Here is a 27,070-nt window from a genome sequence, read left to right as displayed (position 1 = left end):
GGAGAAAAATTAAGTAGGAGTAGGGAGTATAATTTTAAGTAGGGAGATGAGAGGATTCACTGAAAAGGTGCTGTGTGAATATACACATCTGAAGGAGGAGAGCAAAGGAGCCTTGCCTGGCCTGAGCCTTGGTTCCAAGCTAAGTGCAAAGGTCCTACACTTTAATGGCAGGAGGGCCAGGGAGCTGTTGAGGAGGGAGGGGAGAGTGAGGATAGGTGAGGTCAGAGAAATAATGGGCTGGGCTGAGAAGGGCTTTGTTGTAGGCTTCATTAGGACTTTCACTTTTATTCTGAAGGAGACCAGGAAGAACCATTGGAGGTTTTGAGCAAAGGAGCAACATGATCTACCTTAACACAACAGTTAGGATTGGATTTTTAAAACTTGAGAATAGATGGTTGGAGGACAGGGTGGAAGCAGGGAGACTAGTAATGAGGCTGTTGCAGTAATCAGACAAGAGATGATAGTGGCTTGGATCAGGCTGAGAGCAGAGAAAGAGGTGAGAAGTAATTTGTTTCTAGATATATTCTGAAGCTGGAGTAGAGATGTTTTATTAGAAATATCAAGGTCATATCTTTAAGTTTTATAAATATCAGTGGAAATATTTTCCCCCTTTCCCCCTCACCCTGACCTCTGACTTAAAAAAAAAAGCTTTACCAATAATTAATAATTAGTTTGTATGTATCCTGATTTAGTTAGTACTTTAACCCCCAATTTAGTGAAATTTGCCGCTAATAATTCATAAGTAATAAAATTTGACCAGCTTAGGCCGAAAACTCAGCTCATCTTGAGTGTTAGCATAAGTTTTAGAAAAGTGCTGTTAGGGTTGGGGGTGGGTGAAATTCCCATCTGAGTTGAATTTTATATGGTTTCTTCTTGAGGTTCCTACTAAAGATATTGACTTAGATACTAAGATGTCAGGGTAACCCTTCTTGTTTATAGTTCCTCAGTGTAAGGTCATTGACATCTAGACAGCCTCACAGAACAGAACAATTCATAGTAACACAGTACATGGTGAGGGAATTTGTTTTCCTTTCGGAAAGTCTTCCCGCATGCTTCCACTTGCCGTCTGACGCTTTATGGTAAAGAACTGCTTCACCCTGAGTGCGAGTTAATGGTCATCTCACTGAAAAATAAGAGAGTGATATGTTTTAAGAGAGTAATATGTCAGGAAAAAAACTAGCTTCTTTCATTCAGATATAAATTACAAAGGACTGTACTATGCTCGGTGTGTTCTAAGATTATCTGCTAGACACCTTTGTGTGAATCTGGAATACAGACCTAGCCTGGAATTAAAATAATTATGAAGTAGTGAGTTTAAAGTTGAGAGTCTTGACATGTATGTGTGTACGATTGTATTTATACATATTAGAGGTGTTGGTGTGTTAGCATTGATGAGTTATTATGAATTTCTTCCCCACTTTAAACATTTGGTTTTAATCATTTTTTTCCTGTCCTTAAACATTTTGGCCTGCTTTAATTTCCAGCAGCATATCTGGCACTAGATTTCAGTTAACGCCTTGTGAAAAGCAAGCCATCACAATTGATATGACTGATTTTTGATAATTCTCTGTCAGTAAATATCAGCCTTTGGCTTTTTGCCCTATTTACCCCATCTTTCAAAGAGGATAAAAGACACAGATTAATTCTGTAACATAATCCCTCTCTCTTCCCTACACACCACAGGAAGAATGTAGTTTCTGGTCAAGTTTTGAATATCCATTAAGTACAATATGTACCTTACTCTTCCTTCTGTTTTTAAATATGTAAATCATTTAGTCAGTTGTTGGTTGTTTTTTTTTTTTTTTTTAAAGTAAATCTGTCCTAATTAAAAGCAAAAAATCTTAAGCTTATATATATCTTTTCATCTTTTCTGGGCAGAGAGGCAGATGAAGGCTGTAAAAAACCTTTAGAAAGATTGCTGAACATCTGGCAAGAAAGAAGTGTGTATGGCGGCGAGTTCATACAGCAGCTGAAGCTGTCTATGGAGGACTCCAAGAGCCCTCCCCCCAAAGGTAGAAACATCACCACATGTTTACAGCTCTTGGTCTTTGCCTACTTTCGAATCACATATGAAAAGCTGCAGTGGGGGTTGCTGTGAACCACCAGCGATTATATGATTCTTCAGAGAGAGATGATCATGAACGATGGTGAGAATTTATGTAGTGCTTGCAGTGTGTAAGCCTGGTTCTAGTATTCATGCTATTCATCATCTCATATCCTACCTTTTGATCTGTATTCTCCTTGGCACGCTTATGCCTTTCAGAGACTTTGCTTGCACAAGGGAAAGGAACAACAAAATTGTTCAGAGTTATAGCGAACTAGGAAGTACCCTGGGCTAAGATTTTGTCCGAGCCTTGCCGCTAACTGTTACAGGATCTTGGATAAGTCCTTCAGCCTTTATGGAACTTGGTTTCATTAAATATTGATGTGGTTTGGGGACATACTTTTGATGGTTGTCAGCTGCTGTCTAAAATTGGTTTTGGTCCTTATTGAACCCAGAATATTCTGAGGTAGTGTGTTCATGTATGTGTGTGAATTTTACCAAGTCCTTAAAAGCTGTTATTTTTTCTTTTAAAAGAGGAGTAAGATCAAACGTTATCTGGTTCTTTGGCTTCCAGTTAGTTGCGGCTTAATTCTGGCTGGCATGACATGTTTCTAAGCTACAGATCTGATCTGACTGTACACATGCTCATTGCCTGGAGGATCAAGTCCAAATACTAACATAGTATTTAGGACCCTTTATAATGTAAACTACTCTACTTTTCCAGATTCTTCTCCCATTTTCTCACATATACCATATTCTTTGGCCATACCTAGCAATTTCCCCTCTGGATGCTCTGTTGGTACCCCTTCCTTTGCATCTGCTGTTACCTCTGCCTAAAATGTCCTTCTGCCCCTTTTGTGTGGTGAACTTATTCTTTAAGAATGCTACTCACATTCTGACATCTTTGCTAGCTTGTCTGGGCACATGTAACCAATTCCCTCCATCTTCCTCTGGGACTTTGTACATGCCTCTGCAATAGAACTTAACCACAATTAGCATATGTGATAATATCATTCATTCAGCAACTCTTTTTATTGTATACCTTTCATGATCTCTTCCAGGTCTGAGTTTCTATGCGTTTTAAGGTGGAGTAACTTTCCTGTGAAACTAGAGGTTAGAGGCTTTCTAAGAATGACTTAAGTGCTTTCAGTCTGCAGGTCATTGCTGTTTAACTTGGAATTGATAGAAAACAATTTTGGGATGGGATTGGATTGGATTCTGGCAGTGTTTGTGTTGTGTCCTTTGGAAGTATTCTACACAGTGTTGGGGAATTATCCAGCATTCTTTTCTCTCCTCTGACTTGCAGTCCATTGGTAAACAGTGCTGATTTTTTAAAAACACCTTTGGGCAAGTAGGAGAGCTCTGAAAGATGATGTTTGAAGCGAAGTGTTGAATTTCAATTAAACAAGCATTTGCCAAACGTATGCTTTGAGTAAACAGCTATGCTAGACAGTATAGGAAAGAGCAAGAGAGGAGTGAGAAATAGGTTTGCACTCAGGGAGCAGTCAGACAAATTGGGGAATTTGTGGCAGTGCTAGATTTGAAAATAGCTCCATTGGGTTTCTGATTTTTCTTTTTTTGAGTGTCTAGACATTAACAGCAAGAGAGGCAGTATTCCTCTTATGTAGAGGATAATGCTGATATAAAGATAATTTCTCTTTCTCTAATTTGTAAAGATGAAAACACATATCAAAAGGTTCCAATGTGTTTGTCTCAACTAACTCACTCTGTCTTCTCACTGTCTTTTTTGGACCTGAGTTATCAGAATATTTTACACAATCCTTTCAAAATATTGATGAGTTTTCCAGAAGCTTATTTCCAAATTTAAATAGTCCTTTTATATTACAACCTTAATTCAAGGCTAATTCTTTGTCTTCAGACAACTTTACAGAGTTTACTTTTGGAATAAAAATTTTCCTGTGGAGCTGACATTTCTAATGTTGGAGAATGTGTGAGTTTAGGAATTTTGTTTTAGAACTGGAGTTTTCTTGAGTTTGTGTACCTGTAATTTAAAATCTGTGGGGTTTTTTCTTTGTTTTTTCAATCCCAGGTACAAGACCCAGTGATTCTAAAGTTGTCTCTGTATTCTTGGGAATACTCATGCTGTTGCTTGACTGAGTGGAACTTCATTATTTACTTCAGTCCCACGTAAATCACACAGTATCCTATAGTTGTAGGCTTTAGAAAGGAAAGGTAGATACAAAGGAAATAGCATTTATTGAGCACCTATTCAGCACCAGCCCCTCTGCTGGCTGCTTTTCATGTTAATTTATTTTAGATCCTTACAGCTACTCTATGTACTAGGTATTATTTTCGTATTTCGGTTGAAGATATTAAGACTCGCAAGGGTACAGTAATTTTGTCCAAGTAGATATAATTGATAAGTAGAGAATTCAAACCCAGGTCTATATAACTTAAAAGCCTATGTTCTTCACACCATAATTTTTCCTTGAAAGCACATGGATTCAGTAGACTTGAATGAGGGTATGAATTCATGAGTAGGTCACACAACTTTCCTGGACCTTAGTATAGTTAGTTTAGCTATTCAGAGCAAGGGTTTGAAATCAGACTTCCAGAGTATGAACCCCAGCTCTGTCACTTCCAAGCTGTGTGACCTTGGGCATGGCATTTGACCTCTCTGAGCCTCAGGTTCTCACTGTACAGTATGGCTATTATTATGGCTAGTAATAATACCTCATAGGGTTGTGTGAGGATTACTTGAGATAATGAAGGTAAGATGTTATTAATGTGATCATATGACTTCTATTTGGTACCCCCTCCCAGTTCTAATATCTAATATTCTGAGTTTCTAAATACAAACCAATAGCAAAAGTAGGAGGAGTCATGTTAGTATGTTCAGTCCCCCAGATTTTGTGCAAGGCTGGCGAGCATGGTGGTTAAGAGCACAAGCTCTAGGCTCAGCTTCCCAGGTTCAGGTCTGGACCTGGCTGTTCAGTTCAGTGAGATGATATGGGTAGAGTGCTTTCAGAACTGTGCCTCAAGTGTCAGCCCTTTGTTGCATATCTTTTTCTCTCTACAAGTAAAGGTAAATGTGCTTTTTAAAGAAAACTTCCTTAATTTGCAGGGAGGGGACAAAGAATGAGGGAGCTCTTGGAAACAGTATTTCCTGATTCTTTTTTCATTATAAAAGTAATATAGAAATGGAAATAAAAACAAAAGTAAACAAATGGACGTAATGAAACTTAAAAGCTTTTGCACAGCAAAGGAAAACATAAACAAGATGAAAAGACAACCCTCAGAATGGGAGAAAATATTTGCAAATGAAGCAACTGATAAAGGATTAATCTCCAAAATTTACAAGCAGCTCAATATCAAAAAAACAAACAATCCAATCCAAAAATGGGCAGAAGACCTAAACAGACATTTCTCCAAAGAAGATATACAGACTGCCAACAAACACATGAAAAGATGCTCAACATCACTAATCATTGGAGAAATGCAGATCAAAACTACAATGAGGTATCACCTCACACCAGTCAGAATGGCCATCATCAAAAAAATCTACAAACAATAAATACTGGAGAGGCTGTGGAGAAAAGGGAACCCTCTTGCACTGTTGGTGGGAATGTAAATTGATACATCCACTATGGAGAACAGTGTGGAGGTTCCTTAAAAAACTAAAAATAGAACTACCATGTGACCCAGCAATCCCACTGCTGGGCATATACCCTGAGAAAACCATAATTCAAAGAGTCATGTACCACAATGTTCCTTGCAGCTCTGTTGACAATAGCCAGGACATGGAAGCACCTAAGTGTCCATCAACAGATGAATGGATAAACGAAGATGTGGCACATATATACAATGGAATATTACTCAGCCACAAAAAGAAATGAAACTGAGTTGTTGTTTTTTTTAAGATTCTCTCTTTTTTTTTTAAATTATTTATTTTTGACTGTGTTGTGTCTTCGTTTCTGTGCTAAGGCTTTCTCTAGCTGCAGCAAGCAGGGGCCATTCTTCATCGCGGTGCGCGGGCCTCTCACTGTCTCGGCCTCTCGTTGCAGAGCACAGGCTCCAGACGCGCAGGCTCAGTAATTGTGGCTCACGGGCCTAGTTTCTCCGCGGCATGTGGGATCTTCCCAGACCAGGGCTCGAACCCGTGTCCCCTGCATTGGCAGGCAGACTCTCAACCACTGCGCCACCAGGGAAGCCCGAAACTGAGTTATTTGTAGTGAGGTGGATAGACCTAGAGACTTATACAGAGTGAAATAAGTCAGAAGGAGAAAAACAAATACTGTATGCTAACACATATGTATGGAATCTTAAAAAAAAAAAGTTTCTGAAGAACCTAGGGGCAGGACAGGAATAAAGATGCAGACATAGAGAATGGACTTGAGGACACAGGGAAGGGGGAGGGTAAGCTAGGACGAAGTGAGAGAGTGGCATGGACTTATATATACTACCAAATGTAAAATAGATAGCTAGTGGGAAGCAGCTGCACAGCACAGGGAGATCAGCTCGGTGCTTTGTGACCACCTAGAGGGGTGGGATAGGGAGGGTGGGAGGGAGACACAAGAGGGAGGGGATATGAGGATATATGTATATGTATGGCTGATTCATTTTGTTATAAAGCAGAAACTAACACACCATTGTAAAGCAATTATACTCCAATAAAGGTGTTATTTTAAAAAAGTAATATAAAATCTGTAGGGGGAGTTTCCTTATTTTCTTTTTTCAATCCTAGAAATTTCAAGTGGATTATTTAGAAGATCCAGCTTTATGGGTAGATGGCTGCATTTTGTAATGTGATTTGGGATGCTTCAGGCTAACTTTTTGCCTTAAAATTAGTTTCACAGTCTGCCATAGTGTCTGAAATTCTATCACAGGTCTCTAAGAGGCATACCATAAACCCTTAGGTAACCAGATTACTTGAGGGTTAGCTAGTACAAGGCCCAGTGAAGACACAGGGATGTGTTGAAGGATAGAACAGAAGGTGTGCAATAAGGACAGGTTTTCGGTCCCTGTAGTGTTTGCCCTGCCTATAAACAGAGTGGTTGAGGAAGTGAAAAAAGGAGTGAGTGTAACACCTGTGGTCAGAGCCGAATTGATAGTGGAAGGTATCTGATCTGAAGTTCAGACACAGGAACAGGACTGGCAGATTTCCCGGGTCATTTTAATGGTTGTCCGACTTGATTGAGAATTCTGGGCCTTCTCGCTGCTAATTCTGTACACATGAGCAGGGGAGAGTCTGGTTTGTGTAAAGAGAAGCAGGGATAGTCATTTCTGGCACAGCACTAGGGCCTTGCAGTCGCTATGCTTCCTCTGCCTTCAAGAAGTTTCAGACTCAGGTGTGTTGACACTTTCCTGGGTATAATAGCGATGTAAAGGAATAAGACATTTGCTGTTTCGATCGGAGAGGTAAGGCCTGTGCCTGCCAGTTGCCACGAAAGTGGCAAGGGCCCAGCGCTTTCAAAGAGAGGCCCCGATGCTGTGGGGGCTGGAGGGAGAGGATGACAGTCTGAAGGGAGTGCTCAAGGTGGTTCTGCCATTACCATCACCAAGGAGACTTTGAACTTAGGTGGCCTTTTCAGGGTTTTGAGTAGAGGCCTGATGGGGTGAGAGCTCAGCTCTAGGAAGATGGTGTAGTCTAAGTTGCAAGAGTGACTAGAAGAGGCAGAGAGCCCAGATAGGACAGCAGTCTGGGCAAGGCTTGAGAAAGGACAGGTGGCTGATAAGAGGCTTTGGGAAGGAGCAGAAAGAGGATGTAAGGAAGAATTCCTCACAATTGTGGAATCTGCCAGAAGTTGGGACTTTGGGAAAGATTCCACTGTTCTCCAAGGCATTGTACCTGGAAGATGGGGCCAGTGGCAGTGTTCATAATGGTAATAGTTAGCTCAGGAAAGGAGCCTTGTGGGGGAAATGATGAATAATTTATTTCCAGTAGGTCCTCTAGTGGAGATACGAGAGAACTGGAAAAGTAGGATGATAACGGTTACCTCCTGTTATACCCTCTTCCATCAGGATGGCAAAGGACAGAAATGACCCTAAAATTGTCATCAGTTTGATTTCGGTTTTGCATTGCTAGAAGTGGGTGGCAGCATGAAGTGGTAAAAAGAACTCCAGATTAGGAGACAGAAGCTTTTCGCTGTAGGACCCAGACTTAGGCTGATGAGCTCTCTGACTTTGGACACACCACAGCCGGTGGACCTTGACATTCTCATGAAAAATGAGGTGGGGAGCAGTGGGGAAAGCAAATACATAGGTCTGCCTAAGGCCTTCCAGTGCCAAAATTCAGTGATTCTGAGTGTCCTGAGATGTTCGGTGATGTGTGGTTTTTATATATAATAATTTCTGTATGAGAGTTGGAAAACTGAAGGATTCAAGTTTTATATTTTTTTCTACCTTCTTTAGTGTTTAACAATTATTTATTGAGCATTCTTCTAGGTGTTTGGAAGTGAACAGAACAATACTGTAAATTTTTTTTTTTTGCTCTTATGCTTACATTCTCTAGTAGCTACTCATCAAACATGGCCACTTTGATGCTGTAATGGCTAAATGTTTACACAAGTCATACCACACACTACACATTAATTAGGCAGCCACTGTGTGCAAAGTACTGTTAGATATTTCATATGCAGATTATATCCTTATAGATTTTCTGTTTGAAAAATAACAGCCATCCTTGCTTTGCATAGGAGTGCAGGACTGTAAAAATGACCATTCAAGCTGAAACCGTACAGAGTGATCTTAATAATCAATGGGAAAAATTACAATTATTCTGTGACTTAAAATTTTTTATCAAAGAATTAAAAACTCACTGTTGATTACAATTGAATAGGAAAACAAAAAAATAGTAAAATTAAGACTTATTCAGCACACTGTAACATTAATTAGAAACACTGTGAGTTAAAGTGTTTATTTCTCTGTAACAGACTTACTAATAGCAGTTTGAACAAAGCTTGTTGCATCTTTTCCATCTTTGTCATACTCCTTCCTAAATTTGGATCAGCTTCCAACATTCTATCCTTCGTGCTCTCAGTGTTGTGAAGTATCTCAGAGTTCCTTTAAAGTGAAGTTTTTTGTCAGCATCACTTCCTCTGGGACATTGTCATCCTTTTCATCACAGCCACATTCTTCATTTATGTTGATGAGTTGACCTTCACTAATTCCTCTGGCTGCGAATCCAGCGTCTCTAGAAGAGCATGGCAGTGCCGGCATCCCCACAGCCAGCTGTTTCTTCTACAGCCCCATTTGTGTTCCACGCGAACTTCATTTCCAGTGTTAACTTTCGTCTTAGTTTCTTTGCTGCTCTTTCATCTTTGTCAGTCAGTTCCCTGTTTTGATTATTTATTTTGATAAAATGTCACGTGGATTTTGTCACTGGGAGACTAACAGCACAACTAAACACTTTGTTGTCTGTGTGTGAACTGAATAACGGAGGTGCAGTAACCAATTACTGACCTTGGCAGAAGTGATGCAGTCACTAATCATGATGCATTTCTATTATTTATGTGACGATTTGTGGACTAAAGTTAGCAGCGAGGGTTTGTTGTTTATGCAATTACACAGAGTAAATATGCCATGGTAACTGAAATTTGAACTCTGTTGTTGGGGGAATAGTGTCATTTAACCAAACTGTGGTAATAAATCTGTGCATAATAGAACAGTGCAAAGACAGGACTGCCGGTAATGCAAATGCTGCTGTTTCTCTTCGTTAGTAGAACAAACAAAAACATTAAGAAAAAATAAAATCCACAATATTGACTTGGCTTTCACATCAAACATAGCCTGGTCAGTTAATATGTAAGGTAGAGAACAGGAACTACATCCTGGGTTCCAGAAGAAAATGTTGAATCAAGCAGGAAGTGTACATGGTTCTGTTTATATCTCACAGAGTTCTGAGGCAGGTGCACGGTGACCCTCATTTGACAGATGAGGTGGAAATTGTGTGATGCTAAGTAAGTTGAATTCAGTGGAAAGAGCGCAGATTTTGAAATCATACCATTACGTGAGTTATTTAGCCTCTCTGGGTCTTCATTTTCTCACCTCTAAAGTGGAGATACTATTGTACATCTTAGAATTGTTGGAAGGATCAAATGTAAAGAAGCTATTGCAGTGCCTGGCACATGTTAGGCATCCAATAGTTTCTTTACTTTCCAAACCTGAATTTCTCATTTAGATTTATGTCCCTCAGTTGTTTGGCATTTATTTTGTATTGTCCAATTTAATGCAAAAGGAATGATTTTGGAGTTAACACATCTGTCGTAACAATTTAAAAGCACGTGGTACGGATAATAAAAAAATGTAACCTGTTAGCCTCAGAAGTGGTTAATTTTAAAATGGTGACTTACGTAATTTCTCTCAGTAATATGTCATAATGCTCAGTAATGGTTATTTTAAATTTTAAGGTATAACTAGGTTTGTTTTGTTCTTAAAGTGATAGTTTAAAAGATGTTTGTTTTTAGAGCTTTTGACACAATTTTATTGATGGGTCTCTCTCTACTAATTTTCTGAAGTGACCCTGGAAAGCGTAAAGTATCTCATTTTGTACACGGTATATTCCCTACAAACCCTTGCATACAACAGCTTGCTTCATTACATGTTACATTTTCTGATGAGGTTTCTTACCTTTTTACTTCTATTAACTTTTTTTTTTTTTTTTTAAGATAATGACGTTTTTAATGAAATGTGTTAGTTTGGTAAATTTCACTTTTAGATGCTTTTTTTCAGTAGTAGTTTTCCAGTGAGTCAATCTGAGATGACAGAGGCCATTTTGACTCTTTTCAGTAATGTAGGGAATGACCACCAATTGAAAATAAGTGGCTTAAAGGTTAATGTTAAGCCATCTCTGGAAATGTACACCCCTTCTACCCTTTCTTACTTGCAACCCATTGTGCATAGCATTTGACTCTTACCTGTGCAGGCTGTGGTGATGCAAATTTGTCACTTTTTTCTTTCCTCTAGCAACAGAGGAGAAGAAATCTCTAAAGCGAACTTTTCAGCAAATACAAGAGGAGGAGGATGACGACTACCCTGGAAGCTACTCTCCCCAAGATCCTTCTGCAGGACCCCTCTTGGTATGTCTTGACCCCCAGAGAGTAGGGCAGAGTGGCTTGAAGTGACCGCTAGTTGAAGATTCTGGCCACAGGGTGGCGCCAGTGACCAATAGTATGGAATCACCAGAGGGCAGCTCTTGGCACTGGGTGCAAGATCCACCTAGTGAAGCTTGCCAGACAGCAGGCTTGATTTTGTCTTGGCATGCCCTCAATCTGGGATGGATTTGTAAGAGTGCTTGGATTTGGGTTTTTTCACTCCTAGAAATTGAAACTATTCTTTAAAAAAATAGACTTTTGTAAAGGGGTAATGTTACAAAGGCATTCAAAAGTCCTCTACCATCGCTTGTCTCCAATAGCATGGCTGTTTCTTATAAGTAAACAACATATTAGTTTCTAAGGACAGTCTTTGTAGCAGTAGCAAATTTACTACACTATAACCTATTTAAATATTGAAACAGGGAGCTAGCACTTATTGAGTTTTTAGCCGTGTATCTGCATTGTTTGACCCTTTGTGTAAGTTAGTTCATGAACTCTGTGTGGTTGGTTTTAGCTGTTTGTTTATGTAGTTATTCATTTACAGTCAAAGGAAGTGAGGCTCAAGGAGACAGATTAAGTAACTTGCCCAGTGTTCTAATTGAATCTGGGTCTGACTGACTGCAGAGCCCATGCTCTTTTCACTGAGTTGCACTGCCTCTCATTTTGCCTAAAACAGCTTTATTTTATTACACATGGGAGTGTTTAAGGCTTGTGTAGATAGGAAGCATGTCTGATCTGTGTTACGTTAAAATGTTGAATTAGTCCGGGGGTCACATGAAAGCAGTGTTAGGCCATATATCTTTGCATTTAAAAACTTTCAAGAGAACAGCCTGAATTACCAACTTTCAGGATAACCTGACTACCATCTACATGGTAGCCTTAGGGTCATTATGGACTAACCTGTCAGCACCGTATGTTTCCTGACAATTAAAAAAAACCCTTTCTGGTATATATAGAAGATGCATTCTTGGTTTGCTCTTCTTGCTTTTCTTCCCTCTTTGTTTGTAACTAATGAGCTTGACACAGTTAATTTTGGGAGTGACTGCCCAAATCAAAAATGTCATCTCTGTGATATTCATTTTGTAAAGCAAATTCAAGAAAGAATTGAAGTAGGTAGTGTCATTTCATTTAATCAGTCAACACCAAATTGCTAAGCATTTGACATGTATACTTTTATTCTAAACTGGAGGCCATTCTGTACCAGCGATCATGCATCCTTTGAAACTAAACAGTATGAACCAGACTCCATTTTCTTAAGTTGCCAAAAACATGTTCTTTAAAAAGATTCTTTTTCACAGTTATGTAGAATTTCATTTGTGTTCTACCATGGACTTAGAAAAATTATGTACATTCTCTTAGAATTTGTATCATTGACTTCAGTATACACTCTGGGATAAGAACAATGATTTTTTTAAATGTCAGGGATGATCATATTTAGAATTTGCCTCCACCTTGTTTAACTCCAGCTAAGTTTCTTTAGACTCCATATCCCCATATGTCTTAATGGATAGTGTTGTTTGTGTTTTCATTGTACAGACTGAGGAACTAATCAAAGCTTTGCAGGACCTGGAAAATGCTGCATCAGGGGATGCTACTGTCCGACAGAAAATTGCTTCTTTACCCCAGGAAGTGCAAGATGTTTCGCTTTTGGAAAAAATAACGGGTGAGAAGGTAGTTTGGGTGAAAGATGAGGGGAGGGAGACATATCTCCAATGCATCAAACCCCAGGACATGCTTATGTCTGCAAATACAGACCTTCCACATGGTGTTGGTTCTCTGTCATCTTGGGATTTGCAAACATAACTCACATGCTGAACAAAGAAGCTGCTGGAGTAGTCCGAGCTTGAATAGTGACTCTAGGAATTATTTCAGAAATGCTAGCATGCCACAGCCTGTGGTACTCAGTACAAGTAAGGTCTTTTGAAACCACAGTGCAAATTATGTGTGCGGGGGGCAGACGGGGGGAAGGCATTAAACTCATGACCCTTTCCAAAAAAAAAAAATTGTGATTCAGTGCTGTGACTTCTACATTGTCCACTGACATACCCCATAGGTGATAGTGCCTTCAGTGCCAAGAACCCCAGGTTTGTATGGTTAGTCATGTCATTTTGCCCTCTTGATGATCACCCCCAATTAAACAGGGAGGGGCAGTTGGCATTCCTCCCGCTTTATGTGCGGGCAGTTGAGAGGAAGGAGTGAAGTGCGAACTCATGTAGAGTATGCTCTGCGCCAGGTGCTTCTGCCAGCCTAGGCTGCAGAGCCTGTGTTCTTCCCGTTACAAAAGCTCGGACCTTTTGTTCCACACTCGTCCGAGGGCCACCATTTTCTCCTTCCAGTCCCTTACCTTGGCTGCTTCACTCACTTCCTCCATATCCATTTAAAGGAAATCAAGGTTACTCATGAAATACTTCCTTCACTCAACAGACATTTGAGGCACCCCATGTGGCATCTGCTCTAGGGGCCGCACCCACATCCCATCACAGGTTAAGTGCCCCAAAGGAAAGGAAAGCCAGAGGTGTGGGGGTGGAGGCGCTGTTCCAAAAGTGCCCAGGGAGGTCTTCCTGATGAGATGGGCTTTGATCAGAGCACCCCCCCCCCCCCCCGGCCCCATGAAGAAGCAAGCTGTGAGGAGACCTAAGGGAAGGCAGTGCCCCCCAGGTGGAGGGAGCGGTACCCGGCAAGACCTTCAGGCAGGAGTGTGCTTAGTTGGAGAAGACAACACGGAGGCCTCTTGGGCTCGCTCTCTCTACTGCCACCATCCCTCACCCCAACAATTAAACCCACTGGATTTAACAGCCTGTTGATCCCACAGTCTGTCAATCCTTCCACCTTTTCCCAGCCTTTACTCCCCTTACGGCCTCGTTTTCTTCATTACTCAGCTTGGAGTTGTTACACTTAGAGTCTTTATAATCACTCTCTCACACACACCCTCAGTCCCTTTTGCTCTTTTTTCCCTTCACTCTAGTCTCGTGGCAAAAACCCAACTTTTCTCCTGGTTAAATCCAACTTTGTTGTTGTTATAAGGACCACCTCGTTTATTCTTACTGTCAGAATCACAATGTGCAAAATTGGAAGCAAATTAATATAAAACTAGCAGTGTATATAATTTCATTTGTTTTCACTGACCTAAAGGATTTATATGGCTTTTAAAAATTATTTATTTATTTTGATTTTTAATTACGGTGAAATACATCTAACAAAATTCACCGTCTTAACCATTCTTAAGTGCGCCACTCAGAAGTGTTAAGTACATTCACGCTGTGCAACCAATTTCAAGAACTCTCTTCATCTTGCAGAGCTGAAGCTCTGTACCATTAAATAACAGCTCATTTCCCCCACCCCAGCTCCTGGCGGTCACCGTTCACAGCTGAATGTGGCTGGGCAGAACAAATAAGCGCTGGCTCACTTCTCTTCCTATTTCTGGGGATGAGCATGCTGTTTTCTAAAGCAGCCCCTCTGCCTGTGAGGCCTGTTCCTTCTCACCTACTCAAGAACACTGCTCCAGCAATTCTCCCCTTTTCTCCTGCATCTCCAGTTTTTTTTTCCCCTTTACTGGATCATTCTCCATAGCGTAAAAACATGTATTTTTTTCCCCATTTGGGAAAAATTTTTTTCTTGACCCATATCTTCCTCCAGCTACCATCTCATTTCTCTGTTCTTTATAGCAAAACATTCTAATATAGATCGCCAATGCTCATCTGTCTCCATCCGTGCCCCATACCCCGCACGCCTGCCCGTTTTCTTTTGGTTCCACGTCACTGACTCTGCTCTTACTAGTGTTGCTGGTGACTTCCATATTGCTGAAATTCAGTGGTGAATTTTTTGCCCAATCTTAACTTGATATCAGTAACATTTGGCCCAGTTGATCATTTCTTCTTCCTGAAAATACTTTCTCACTTGGTGTGGTAGACAGAATAATGATCCGCCAAAATGTCTATGTCCTAATCCTCAGAACCTGTGAATATATTATCTTATATAGGAAAAGGGACTTTGTGGATGTGATTGAGTTAAGGATCTTGAGGTGGGGAGATTATCCTGGCTTAGTCAAGTGGGCCCGGTCCTTATAAGAGGGAGGTAGGAGGGCAAGAGCCAGAGGAGCTGTGACTGTGGAAGCAGAAGTTAGAGAGATGCATTTTGAAGATGGAGGAAGGGGCCATGATAATGAATATTAAGACAATCCATTTATGTTGTTTTAAGCCACCAGGTTTGTGGTGATATGTTAGAGCAGCAGGAGGAAGCTGGGACCGCATATTCTCCTAGCATTCCTCCCCTCTCTTTTTTTTTTTTTAATATTTATTTATTTATTTATGGCTGTGTTGGGTCTTCGTTTCTGTGTGAGGGCTTTCTCCAGTTGTGGCAAGCGGGGGCCACTCTTCATCGCGGTGCGCGGGCCTCTCACTATTGCGGCCTCTCTTGTTGCGGAGCACAGGCTCCAGACGCGCAGGCTCAGTAGCTGTGGCTCACGGGCCCAGTTGCTCCGCGGCATGTGGGATCTTCCCAGACCGGGCTCGAACCCGTGTCCCCTGCATTGGCAGGCAGATTCTCAACCACTGCGCCACCAGGGAAGCCCCTTCCCCTCTCTTTGATTGTGTCTTTTCAGTCTCCTTTGCTGGTTTCTTCCCTTCTCCTTCACCTCTTAATTTTGAGTAATTAGCCCTCTTTCCTAGTTAGTTTCACTGACAGTTCCTCTCATTCTGTTCGATGACTTTAAATAACAATTTTTATGCTAATGATCCCCTTATTTATATCTCTAGTGTTAACCTGTCCCTTGAACTTGAGACCCATATATCCAGCCTCCTGCTCAGTGTTACTATTTGGATAGCTCGAAAGACATTTCAGATTTGACCTGTCCGAAACCAAACTTCTCATCTTCCCTCCAAAATTTCTCTCACGGTCTTTTCCATCTCAGTAGATGACCCCCTCATAATTCCTGTTGATCTGGGCTACAACTTGTATCTGACACCTTGTGACCACCTCCGCTGCTGCCACCTGGTGCGAGTCACCACCTTCACTTGAATTATCACAGTAGCCTCCTATCTGCTCTCCCTGCTGCCTGCTTGTCCCCCAGTCATCTTTCTGTCGTCAACATAGTAACCAGAGTGATCTGCTAAAATGGAAGTTGGATCGTGTCCCCCCTCTGCTCAGAACACTTGAGTCATATGGGTTCCTTGCTAGGCACTTTCCCCTCCAAAGGCCTTTGTACTTGGCTGTTTCCTCTGCCTGGAATGATCTTCCCCAGATAGTCACGTGGCTTGTTCTCTCACTACCTCCAGCCCTTGGTTTCTGTATCACCTCAGTGAAGCCTACCCGGCCTACCTTTTTTCTTTTTTTTTCCTTTGGCTGCATTGGGTCTTTGTTGCTGTGCACAGGCTTTCTCTAGTTGCAGCGAGTGGGGGCTACCCTTCGTTGTGGTGTGCGGGCTTCCGTTGCGGTGACTTCTCTTGTTGCAGAGCTCAGGCTCTAGGCGTGTGGGCTTCAGTAGTTGCAGCATGTGGGCTCAGTAGTTGTGGCATGTGAGCCCTAGAGCACACGGGCTTCAGTAGTTGCAGTGGGTGGGTTCAGTAGTTGCAGTGCACGGGCTTCAGTAGTTGTGGTGTGCAGGCTCAGTAGTTGTGGCTCACAGGCTCTAGAGCTCAGGCTCAGTAGTTGCCGTGCCCGGGCTTAGTTGCTCCGTGGCATGTGGGATCGTCCCGGACCAGGGATTGAACGCGTGTCCCCTGCATTGGCAGGCGGATTCTTTTTTTTTTTTTTTTTTTTTTTTGTGGTACATGGGCCTCTCACCGTTGTGGCCTCTCCCGCCGCGGAGCACAGGCTCTGGACGCGCAGGCTCAGCGGCCATGGCTCACGGGCCCAGCCGCTCCGCAGCATGTGGGATCTTCCCAGACCAGGGCACGAACCCACGTGGCAGGTGGATTCTTAACCACTGCGCCACCAGGGAAGTCCCTGGCTACCTTATTTAAAATTGCCTTCCTCCCTCTGAATGCCCCATTTTCCCTCCTTTGCCTTATTTTTCTGTAGAGTTCTTATCTTCAGCTGGTAAATAACTAAAATATAGTGTATTACTTATTTCTCCTCCTCCCTAAGATTGTAAACTTGCAGTCAGAGAGTTTTTGTCCTTTGTGTTACCTTTTGACTCAGAGCCTAGAACAGTGTTGGACACACAATAGGAGCCCACATATTCGTGAGGCTAATTGGAAGATTTGGAGTGTAAAATTTGATTGGAGTGAGTTTAGTGACAACAGTAGGGGAGGAGGTGGGTACCAGGAGGATAGACAGCTCTCTTGAGAAGTTCTGCTTTAAGAGGATCAGGGATGTGGAGCAATAGCTAGAGAGTGACACACAGAAGATAGAGCAGCGTGTGTGTGTGCTGGCGGGGTGCTTCCGGAGGGAGAGAAGTTGATGAGGCATGGGGAAACGCAGGGGACAGACCCAGAAACTTGTCTTGGAGTAAGCAGGAGGGGGTGGGATGCCCATGCGCAAGTGAAGGGCTGGCCAAAAGAGGCACACAGCCCTCGTCTGTGTGGCTGGGAGGGTAGACAGAGCATGTGAGGACAGCCACAGGTAAGTTCTTTGAAGTGAGCATCTCGCTGCTACGTTTTGGCTGCATATTCTTCTATAGCTCATAAAACTATTGCAGCTTCTTTTTCTGGTTTGTAATTATTTGTGTGAATGAATTATTTCCTTTGTACACTTCTTGGAGTGTAAAAGAATTGGTTTTGTTTATTTATTTTAATCTCAAAAATTAGTGTTTTCCTTGCCATTTTCTGCCACAGGCACTTACATAAACATTTTAATGAATTAACCGTTACAAACAATAGCTAAGCAGTGACAAAGCTAAAGCAGCCCACCCGCCCCAGCAGCTCAGTCCCAGGCCGCACCACCAGTCTAGAAGAGTAAGTGTCCCGTCTGCTCCACCCTCCGCGGCAGACGATGTCTCTTTCCTTTGTGTTCTCTTTGGCTCAGTGCTCCTCCACCAAGAACATCCTGTTGTTTCCCTGCCCCCGAGGAGCATAGAAGTACCTGATCTTTGACATCAGGCCTAATTTGGAATCCCTCAACAGTCCATCTTCCAGTATTCGCGTAGAGAAGGCATCTAAAAGTCAGGCAGACTGTTTGCCAGAGAAACTGTGTTGGAATTCTTAAATCCCGGTTAACGTACGATAGTGCTGAGGTCTCTCACCTTGTCGACCTGTATTCATAGGAAGCACCGGATCTGTATCACTGTGTAACTCACTTTGAGTTTGTCCCATGGAACTACTGGAGTCTCTAGTGCTTTGTTTCAAAGCACCGATCTCTCTCGATCCTTTAAGGCCTTTTTAAAATGAGGTATACCTGCTTAAAAATTTTAATCTCACCATACCCACACGTAATTAATTACATCACTTCTTTGAAATACAAATAGTCCTTTGTCTTATTTCCTAATGTTGAGCCTTGCTCACCCCTTCTTTCCAAGGGTACCCTTTCTTTGATTCTTCCGCACAGTTTTTTCCCCAAACAATGAGTTGCAACCCATTAATTGGACCTGAAATCAGTCTGGTAGATAATGACCAACATTTTTTTTTTTTTTTTTATGGATTAGAAGATAGAACACCCTGCACATACTAAGGAAAGTATTGTTTTATGAAACTTCTGTTTCTTGTATTTTTGTGTATTTATATAAAGTATTTCTCAGCGTGGGTTACATTCAAAAGCATTTGAAAGCTTTTATCAGACCCTATATTTTGTTAAATAGAAGAAGAGGTTTAAGGCTTACATAGTTTAAGAAGTAGAATCCTATAGGTCCATTTTATAGATGTGGTTTTGAGTCTCAGCTCCTCAGCAAAGAACCTGCTACTGAACCTGTCACTTTTGTTAAGTCTTAGTTTCCACACCCAAGAAATGAGTGCTTGCGTTTGTATTTCAGAGGGATATGCAAAGAATATATAATGAAATAATATGAATGAAAGCACCTTTGAAATTCTCAGAGGCAGGGAAATATTATTTCACAAATGACCTTAAATATCTCTTTCTGTTTATTTGTAGAGCTTTTGTCGCTATAGATATTTATTTATTTATATTTATTCATTTTTTGGTAGAAGCATTTAGAAATCATTTACCAGATTCCCCTCTTTGTACAATTGCCTCACTTCAGGTAATTCAGAAATGTCCCGTCTTGTTGACAGGAGTGAATACCTTTGGATTTCTCTGTCAGCCAGTCCATTGTTGGTCTACAAGTTCTGGCCTGTTCTTGGACTTGAATGTTAGGGGAGAAACTAACCTCCCCCAGAAATGTTTGCAATTATGCCTGTGTCATTCTCTCTTTTTTTTTGGTCTCATTTGTATTTAGACAAAGAGGCAGCTGAACGTCTTTCAAAAACAGTAGATGAAGCATGTCTGTTACTAGCCGAATATAACGGGCGCCTGGCGGCAGAACTGGAAGACCGACGCCAGCTGGCTCGGATGTTGGTGGAATACACCCAGAACCAGAAAGATGTTTTGTCAGAAAAGGAGAAAAAACTAGAAGTGAGTACATTGCAAGGGAGACCCAAACTTCCCAAGTTTCCCTTCCTGCAACCCACATTAGGAGGTTTTTATTATGCCTTAAATAACACGTTTTTTTTTCTTTTTAAAAAAATTCATGAGATGAGAACATCCATCAGATTTTTTTTTTTAATTAATTAACTTATTTATTTTTGGCTGCGTTGCATCTTCGTTGCTGCGTGCTGGCTTTCTCTAGTTGGCGGTGAGCGGGGGCCACTCTTCATTGTAGTGCACGGACTTCTCATTGCGGTGGCTTCTCTTGTTGTGGAGCACAGGCTTTAGGCACGCAGGCTTCAGTAGTTGTGGCGCACGGGCTTAGCTGCTCCCTATCAGATATTGTAATTATCTGAACCTAGTTAAAAATCAAAGTCATGTTTTTATATGTCCAGGAAAGAACAAATGGAAATGCAGAAAACAAACAATGAAGCCTTAAATAACAGCATTTAGGGTACTACTGTTGCTTTAGTTTGAACTCATATTAAAAAACACAACTGTAGGGCTTCCCCGGTGGCGCAGTGGTTAAGAATCCGCCTGCCAGTGCAGGGCACACGGGTTCGAGCCCTGGTCCGGAAAGATCCCACATGCCGCAGAGCAACTAAGCCTGTGCTCCAAAACTACTGAGCCTCTACTCTAGAGCCCGCGAGCCACAACTGCCGCAGCCTGCGCACCTAAGAGCAGGTGCTCTGCAACAAGGGAAGCCACCGCAATGAGAAGCCCACGCACCGCAATGAAGAGTAGCCCCCGCTCGCCACAACTAGAGAAAGCCCGTACTCAGCAACAAAGATCCAACGCAGCCAAAAAAAACTCAAAACGTATATTGAGGTACAGGAAGAATAGGCATTCAGCAAAACCAAAGAATGTTTGTTTGGTAATATTTGGGAAATGCTTGAACTTTTCTTACTTTTGGGTTATACTGAGATTTATTTCCAACTTGTATCCTTGCTAAGGCCAATAAGTAGTGTGCCTCTAAGCTCTGTCTGCAGTCTGTTCTAAAATTCCACATAAACATAGTGATGTTTATGGAGCCCAGTTCTCGTACTGTTGAGAAGGAACTAATTTCTACCCTGAGCTGACATTGTCTGAGTGCCCTTGGAGAAGGCCTTCAGAACTAGTTTCTCTAGTTTGCGTTTGTCTGGCTTCTTAATTAAATACATGGTGGCTTATCCTCAGTCCTTTGAGATAACTGAACCGGCAATGTGGATATTTGGGAACTTTTGCTTGCTTCCAGCTGCTACGCTTCCTTTTCAGAAGTGTCTGCCCTTCTTTTTCTCAAAGAGACGTGGAGAAGAGTTGCAGCCAGTGGTTTGGGAAGGGAAGTTTTGAGTTGGAGAATCAGTCACTTACTACAAGAAACAGTAGATTGGGGAGGGAGGGGATAGTCCCCCTCCCCCAGCCCTGTACTCAAAGAAACACATTCTCTGGCACAGAGGGAGGGAAAAGTGAGCTAGGCCCTGTGGCTGACATGGTTGTGTTTGCCTTTCAACACAGTCACCTGACTTGTGGGGGGAAATGAAAGATGGACGCTCTTTACCATGTTGTTACCTGCAATGACTACAGGAGCTGTGATGGGTAGTAGTGGTGGAAATTTCATATTCCTAGCCAGCTTGAAAGTGGAAGATGGGAAACGGCTATAAAAATAGTATGGCTTAGATTTAGAAATCAACACTGACCAGAAATCCTAAAGGGAGTTTGACAGGCAGTACCAGACGGTCATTTATCTGAAATGCTCATCTTTCGCTGAGGAAGCATTTTCAGCACTGTGTCCTGGGACTAATAAGAGAGTATAATTAATGATTCTGGTTGTAAGTCACCATGCCATCTGTTGAACTGCCCCTTGGCAACACATTAAGGGCTTTCTCTGATCTGTCAGACATTGATTATCATGAGCAGCTGCTGTTGGGTGGAACGTGGCACGCTACCATAGAGGACAGAGTCTTTGAGAAGGAGATTGGGTTGGTAGCGTGAATTAACTCTTTGTACGTCTGCCTTCCTCATAGTTGCACTTTCCTCCCCATATTTCTTGGGGGATCATCCTGGTTTCTGTAGAACCAGTGGTTTGCTAGATGCCACAAGAGGTCATTAAGGCAGAGAGACAGATCAGAGATTTGAGTGTGTTTTGTTGCTTTCCAGCCCAAATTTCTTTACTCATCTGGGCACTGGAATTCCATTGCTTTAAGAATCAGAACAGGTATGTCCCACCACTGGAAAGTACAGATTCTGAACTGCCAGTTCTTATTCCAAACCATGTCTCTCAGCCACATGAGCAAAACTATTCATCATAAAAGTGGAGCTAAATTTGCTCCATTTAAAAAAACAAACTACTAGGTATAACATAAGATATTGAAAGATGGTTTTAGTTCTTTATCCATGTTTGCTAAAAATATGAACGGTTTGCTCCCTAGAATCTGAGATTTTTCTCTCATATCCCATAATAGACTGGTCTTAATTCCATTATATCCTCACAGTGATGATAAAACTTGCTAAGTATGTGCCACTTGAAAGATGCATTATTACTATGAATTCTTATAAATCTTCCAAAAGTCTCTTACTGATGAGGACAGTAAATAAAGTTACCTACCTTTTTAACATTTTTTTTTTTAATACTGCCAATACTTGTTTTAAAACTGCCACATCATGAAGTCTGCTTTTATTTTTTTCTTTTGTTTTGTTTTGTTTTTGCGGTACGCGGGCGTCTCACTGTTGTGGCCTCTCCCATTGCGGAGCACAGGCTCCGGGCGCGCAGGCTCAGCAGCCATGGCTCATGGGCCCAGCCGCTCCGCAACATGTGGGATCTTCCCGGACCGGGGCACGAACCCGTGTCCCCTGCATCGGCAGGCAGACTCTCAACCACTGCACCACCAGGGAAGCCCTGCTTTTATTTTTTAATCTTTTCATTGCTGTTGGTGTAGAATATGGAATTCTTAGAACTCTAGAAATGTAATTATTTGCTCTGGGGTCTTTTCTTCCCAAAGTTCTAATTTGTAAACACGTAAGGTTTTTTTTTTTTCCTTCAAGTTTATATCTTCCTTACGTAATAATCATACCTTTTTATTCTTTCACTTGAGAATTTTATGTTAGATTTCTCAGTGGCTTCTAAAGTTTGGGATAGGGAATATAATGATTCAGAGCCTAGGATGATTCAGACCCTGGGATGTAGAAGACAGAGTTATGGCTCACAGAGAGATTGTGTTTCTGCCCTCAAGGAAATCATATTCTTGAGTAAACAGCATCGGTGAACATAAAACCAAACTGAGGGATTGTATATAATATAGATCAAGGAGACAGTTGGCAATTGTGATTGTGGTTTAAGGTTAAGTCCAAACTTCCTCGCAGGCACTAAAGCCTTTTCTTAAAAGGAAGTAGCAGTTGAAGAAGGGAAATATATTTATAAATGGAGAACAGCCAGGCTGGAGCAGACAGATTTATGAAAGGAGGCAAAGACAGAAGGTATGGGAGCGGTGTGCCGGAGCCCTCCTGTGGGAATTAGGCTCCATACTCTTTCAAGGGCTGCTTACTCAGCCATGAAGTCAACAAAGCCCATACCAGGCAAGAGATAATCGGAGAGGAGTGTGATGTACGCTCTCCCATCAGTGAGCTTCCACTCTAGTATGAGAAAAACAGCGAAAAAGGAGTTAAAGTAGAATGTGAGACATGTTCTAAGTAAGGGGACTGTCCTAACTCACTGTGTCTAAGTTAAAATAGACCAAGGAAAAATGAATATGTTAATGTTTAACATTAATTTGATCCGAAGTTTATTTAAAATATAAGAGATTTATAAAATGCACGGGCAGTTTTTGAACAACATACTGCCTTCAGCAGGTCTTCCAAAGTTCATTAGAGTATGTGCTCTTTGGCTGCTCTTACAGTGTCAGGAACATAATTGTTCCTCAGTAAATATTTGTTCTGTGAGTGAAATTCATCACCTGATGAAACCTTATTTCATAAAGAAGAGGATTTTCTAGGTTGAATTAAAAAATTAATTCTTGGAGCCGCGAGGGAGGCGCGGGGGAGGCGAGCGGGAGCCCGAGCCCAAGCAGCAGCTAGTGTTGGCGGAGGGCACCCGGGCGCAGCTGGAGCAGCAGCCGCGATGGCCGTGGCCGTGGGGAGACCATCTGTGAGTGCTGGGGCCTCGCTTCCCTCGGCCGCTTCTCCTCCGGCGCTGGGGGTGTTCCCGCTTGCGGGCGGGGGCCGGCGGGGAATTCTGGGGGCCGGGAGCGGGGGCCTCGGGACGGCTGCGGCGGTAGCTGTGGGTGTGTGCATGAATTTGGGCGCGTGTCTGGGGCTGAGGGGAGGGCGAGGATCCCCGCGGCTCGGCTACTACGTGATGCAACAGTGTATCGCCTCGTCGCGCCCCGATTCCCGGGATGTGGGAGAAAAAGGATCCCTCGCCTATTTTTTCTTTAAGAGGATCCTTTTGGCCACGGTGTTTCTCGGCTGCCTCCTTCTCCCCGCGCACACCTTTCCCCTCGTGACAGTCGAGAAAGGCGCCGGGTGCGGGGGGGGGGGGGCTGTTTCCTCCCGGCTCCCCCGCGCCGAGGGGCGACCAGGGCGTGGGAATTGTTAACCCAAGCGTTGTGTCACGCGGTTGTAGAAGCGGGTCAAAAATGAAGGGGTGGGATTGCTGGGTCGTATGGTAGTTCTATTTTTAGTTTTTTTAAGGGACCTCCATACTGTTTTCCATAGTGGCTGTATCAATTTACATTCCCACCAACAGTGCAAGAGGGTTCCCTTTTCTCCACTCCCTCTCCAGCATTTATTGTTTGTGGACTTTTTGATGCTGGCCATTCTGACCGGTGTGAGGTGATACCTTATTGTAGTTTTGATTTGCACTTCTCTAATGATTAGTGATGTTGAGCATCCTTTCATGTGTTAAAAAAAAATTTTAAAGGGGTGGGATTTCCGTGGTGGCTTCCCCTGTGCACTGTGAGATCCCGGACACCCTCAGGCACCCATGCTGGTGACCGGGGCCCTGCCCAGGATGTGGACAAAAGCCTTAGATACACAAAGTTTTCAAAGGGCCCCGTTGTCGGGGTGGGTGGAAGTTTTAAAATGCTCTGCGGTTGGAAGGTCGGGGGCGGCGGGCCGGAGAGGCGGGCGCGCGAGGAAGAGGAAGGGGTGGCGGGTGCGTGGAGAATCGGGTGCCCCGGGACGAGCCGAGGGAGATGGGGAGGGAGGGAGGGAGGGAGGGGGATGCTTAGTCCCCGAGTTTGCCGGCGGGGCAGGGGCCGCGCCTCCGTCGGTGCAAAGCTCATTCAGCGACTCTAGAGCCGGCCCGAGGGCAGCCGGACTTAAAGGGTGCGGTTTCAGCCGGGGCTCTGCATCCCGGGTGAAAGGCGGAGGCCAGGGGCGGCGGCGGCCTTCCCTTTTTACTGAAAGGAGCAGAGCCGGTGGGGAAAGGCGGAGTCCTCTTTCTTTCTCTTTCCTCTTTTCTAAAAAAAAAAGAAAAAAGAGAAAAAAAAAAAAAAATTAATTCTTGGCTGTAAAGAATATATCAGTAAAGAAAGGTATTTGATGGAAACTGGGGGTTTCCTCCTTTGTGTTGCTTTTCTTTTTTTTCCTTGAAGTAGAATCATGATTCATTTTGAGATGATTTTTTTTTTTACCTTTTCTTTTATTTCTGCTTTTCCTTTTGGGTGTTATGGTAGACATTGGCCTTAAACTCCAGGCAGGGTTAGAAGGAGAGTTGCTTAATATTTGTCATGAACATGAGGAAACACAGAAATGGGAAAGAAGGCATGTAGAAGGAAGCACAAACAGCAGCCCCGAAGTGAGGATAAGGAATGTGGAGGATACAGAAGAAGGTGAATTCAAAAAGGAAAAGGCCAAAGGTACCAGAAAAGCCTCTAAACTTCAGTTCTTGGAGCAAAAGGAAGGTTTGTTTCTGGGTGACAGAGGTGACCATTAACCCAAGTGACTGCTAGAAGCTTACAAGCCATAGAGTAGGACAGACAAAGTGTCCGTCTTGTTTGGAGAAAGTATGATGTGGTATGTTCCGTCTGACTGATCAGGGCATGTGAAAAGCAGAGAGAGAGAAGGAAATCTATTTGTACAAGCATTGAAGAAAAAAAATCAAAAGGGGGAAGGTACCCAAAATTTTACCACCTTAACACATCAGTTGGTTTCTTTTACATCGTGGTGTTTGACTAGCAGTGCTCTAGAACTGAAAGGAGACAGTTCTGTGATATACGTGCCACTTGGTACACACACAGACTATATGCCACACAGGGAAGAGCTCTGGGGAGACGTGTTCCTATCTGCAGATTTTTTTTTAATTGAGGTGAAATGTATAGAACATAAAAGTAATAACCATTTTAAAGTTATGCATTTCAGTGGCGTTCAGTACATTCATAGTATTATGCAACCGCCACCTATATCAAGTTCCAAAACATTTCACATTCCGTCATACCAAAAGAAAACCCTGTACCCGTTAACGAATCATTCCCTATGCGCCCCCTCCTCCCAGCCCCTGGCAACTGCCAGCCTGCTTTCTATCCCCGTGGATTTGCCAGGGCTGGATAGTTGATATAATTGTGTCTGGCTTCTTTCACTTAACATGTTTTTTAGGTTCATCCACGTTGTAGCATGTATCAGTACTTCATTTCTTTTTATGGCTGAATTGTCCATTGTCTAGATATGAAAAAATGTCTACCCATTAATTTGTTGATGGACAGTTGGATTGTTTCTGCATTTTGGCCATTATGAATAATGGTGCTGTAAACAGTTGTGTACAAGTGTTTGTGGGGATATATGTTTTATTTCTCTTGGGTATATGTATAACTAGGAATAGAATTGCTGGGTCATAAGGTGAATGCTATGTTTAACTTTTTGAGGAACCACCAAAACTGTTTCCCATAGCAGCTGTACCACTTTACATTCCCATTAGCAGTGTATGAGGGTTTCAGTTTCTCCACATCCTCGTCAGCACGTGATAACTGTCTGTCTTTTTAAATTCTAGCCATCCTAGTGGATGTGAAGCGATATCTTGTGGTTTTGACTTGCATTTCCCTGACGACTAACGGGGATGAGCATCTTAGCATGTGCTTGTTGACCATTTGTGTATCTTTTTTTTTTTTTTTTTTTTTTTTTTTGCGGTACGCGGGCCTCTCACTGTTGTGGCCTCTCCCATTGCGGAGCACGGGCTCCGGACGCGCAGGCTTAGCGGCCATGGCTCACGGGCCCAGCTGCTCCACGGCATGTGGGACCTTCCCGAACCAAGGCACGAACCCGCGTCCCCTGCATCAGCAGGCGGACTCTCAACCACTGCACCACCAGGGAAGCCCTGTGCATCATTTTTTTGAGCAGTGTTTATTCAAGGCCTGTGCCCATTTTTGAATTGGGTTGGTTGGTTGTTCTTGAATTGTAAGAGTTCTTTGTATGTTCTGGATATTAAACTCTTACCAGATAAATGCTTTGCAGATATTTTCTCCCATTTTATAAGTTGTCTTTTCATTTC

At 42.6% G+C, this 27,070-nt stretch overlaps 1 protein-coding gene across 5 annotated transcripts in view; it reads left to right on the top strand.

Moving 5' to 3' along the window:
* The window catches only part of RPRD1B (regulation of nuclear pre-mRNA domain containing 1B), an 84,621-nt gene that overhangs the window by 12,061 nt on the left and 45,490 nt on the right, over positions 1 to 27,070 (top strand). For all 5 annotated transcript variants that reach the window (XR_004345709.1, XM_032604536.1, XM_032604534.1 and 2 more), the window contains exons 3-6: positions 1,879 to 2,012; positions 10,970 to 11,082; positions 12,634 to 12,760; positions 19,424 to 19,599. Coding sequence is in view for 4 of the 5 variants with exons in the window: in XM_032604536.1 (XP_032460427.1) it covers positions 1,879 to 2,012; positions 10,970 to 11,082; positions 12,634 to 12,760; positions 19,424 to 19,599 (550 nt within the window). In the remaining variant the exon portion in view is untranslated. The remainder of the gene's footprint in view (positions 1 to 1,878; positions 2,013 to 10,969; positions 11,083 to 12,633; positions 12,761 to 19,423; positions 19,600 to 27,070) is intronic.

This window comes from Phocoena sinus, chromosome 15, assembly GCF_008692025.1.
Source record: "Phocoena sinus isolate mPhoSin1 chromosome 15, mPhoSin1.pri, whole genome shotgun sequence".
NCBI classification, from domain to species: domain Eukaryota; kingdom Metazoa; phylum Chordata; class Mammalia; order Artiodactyla; family Phocoenidae; genus Phocoena; species Phocoena sinus.
The sequence above is the reverse complement of the archived record's forward strand: the minus strand, read 5'-3'. Positions and strand labels throughout refer to the sequence as shown.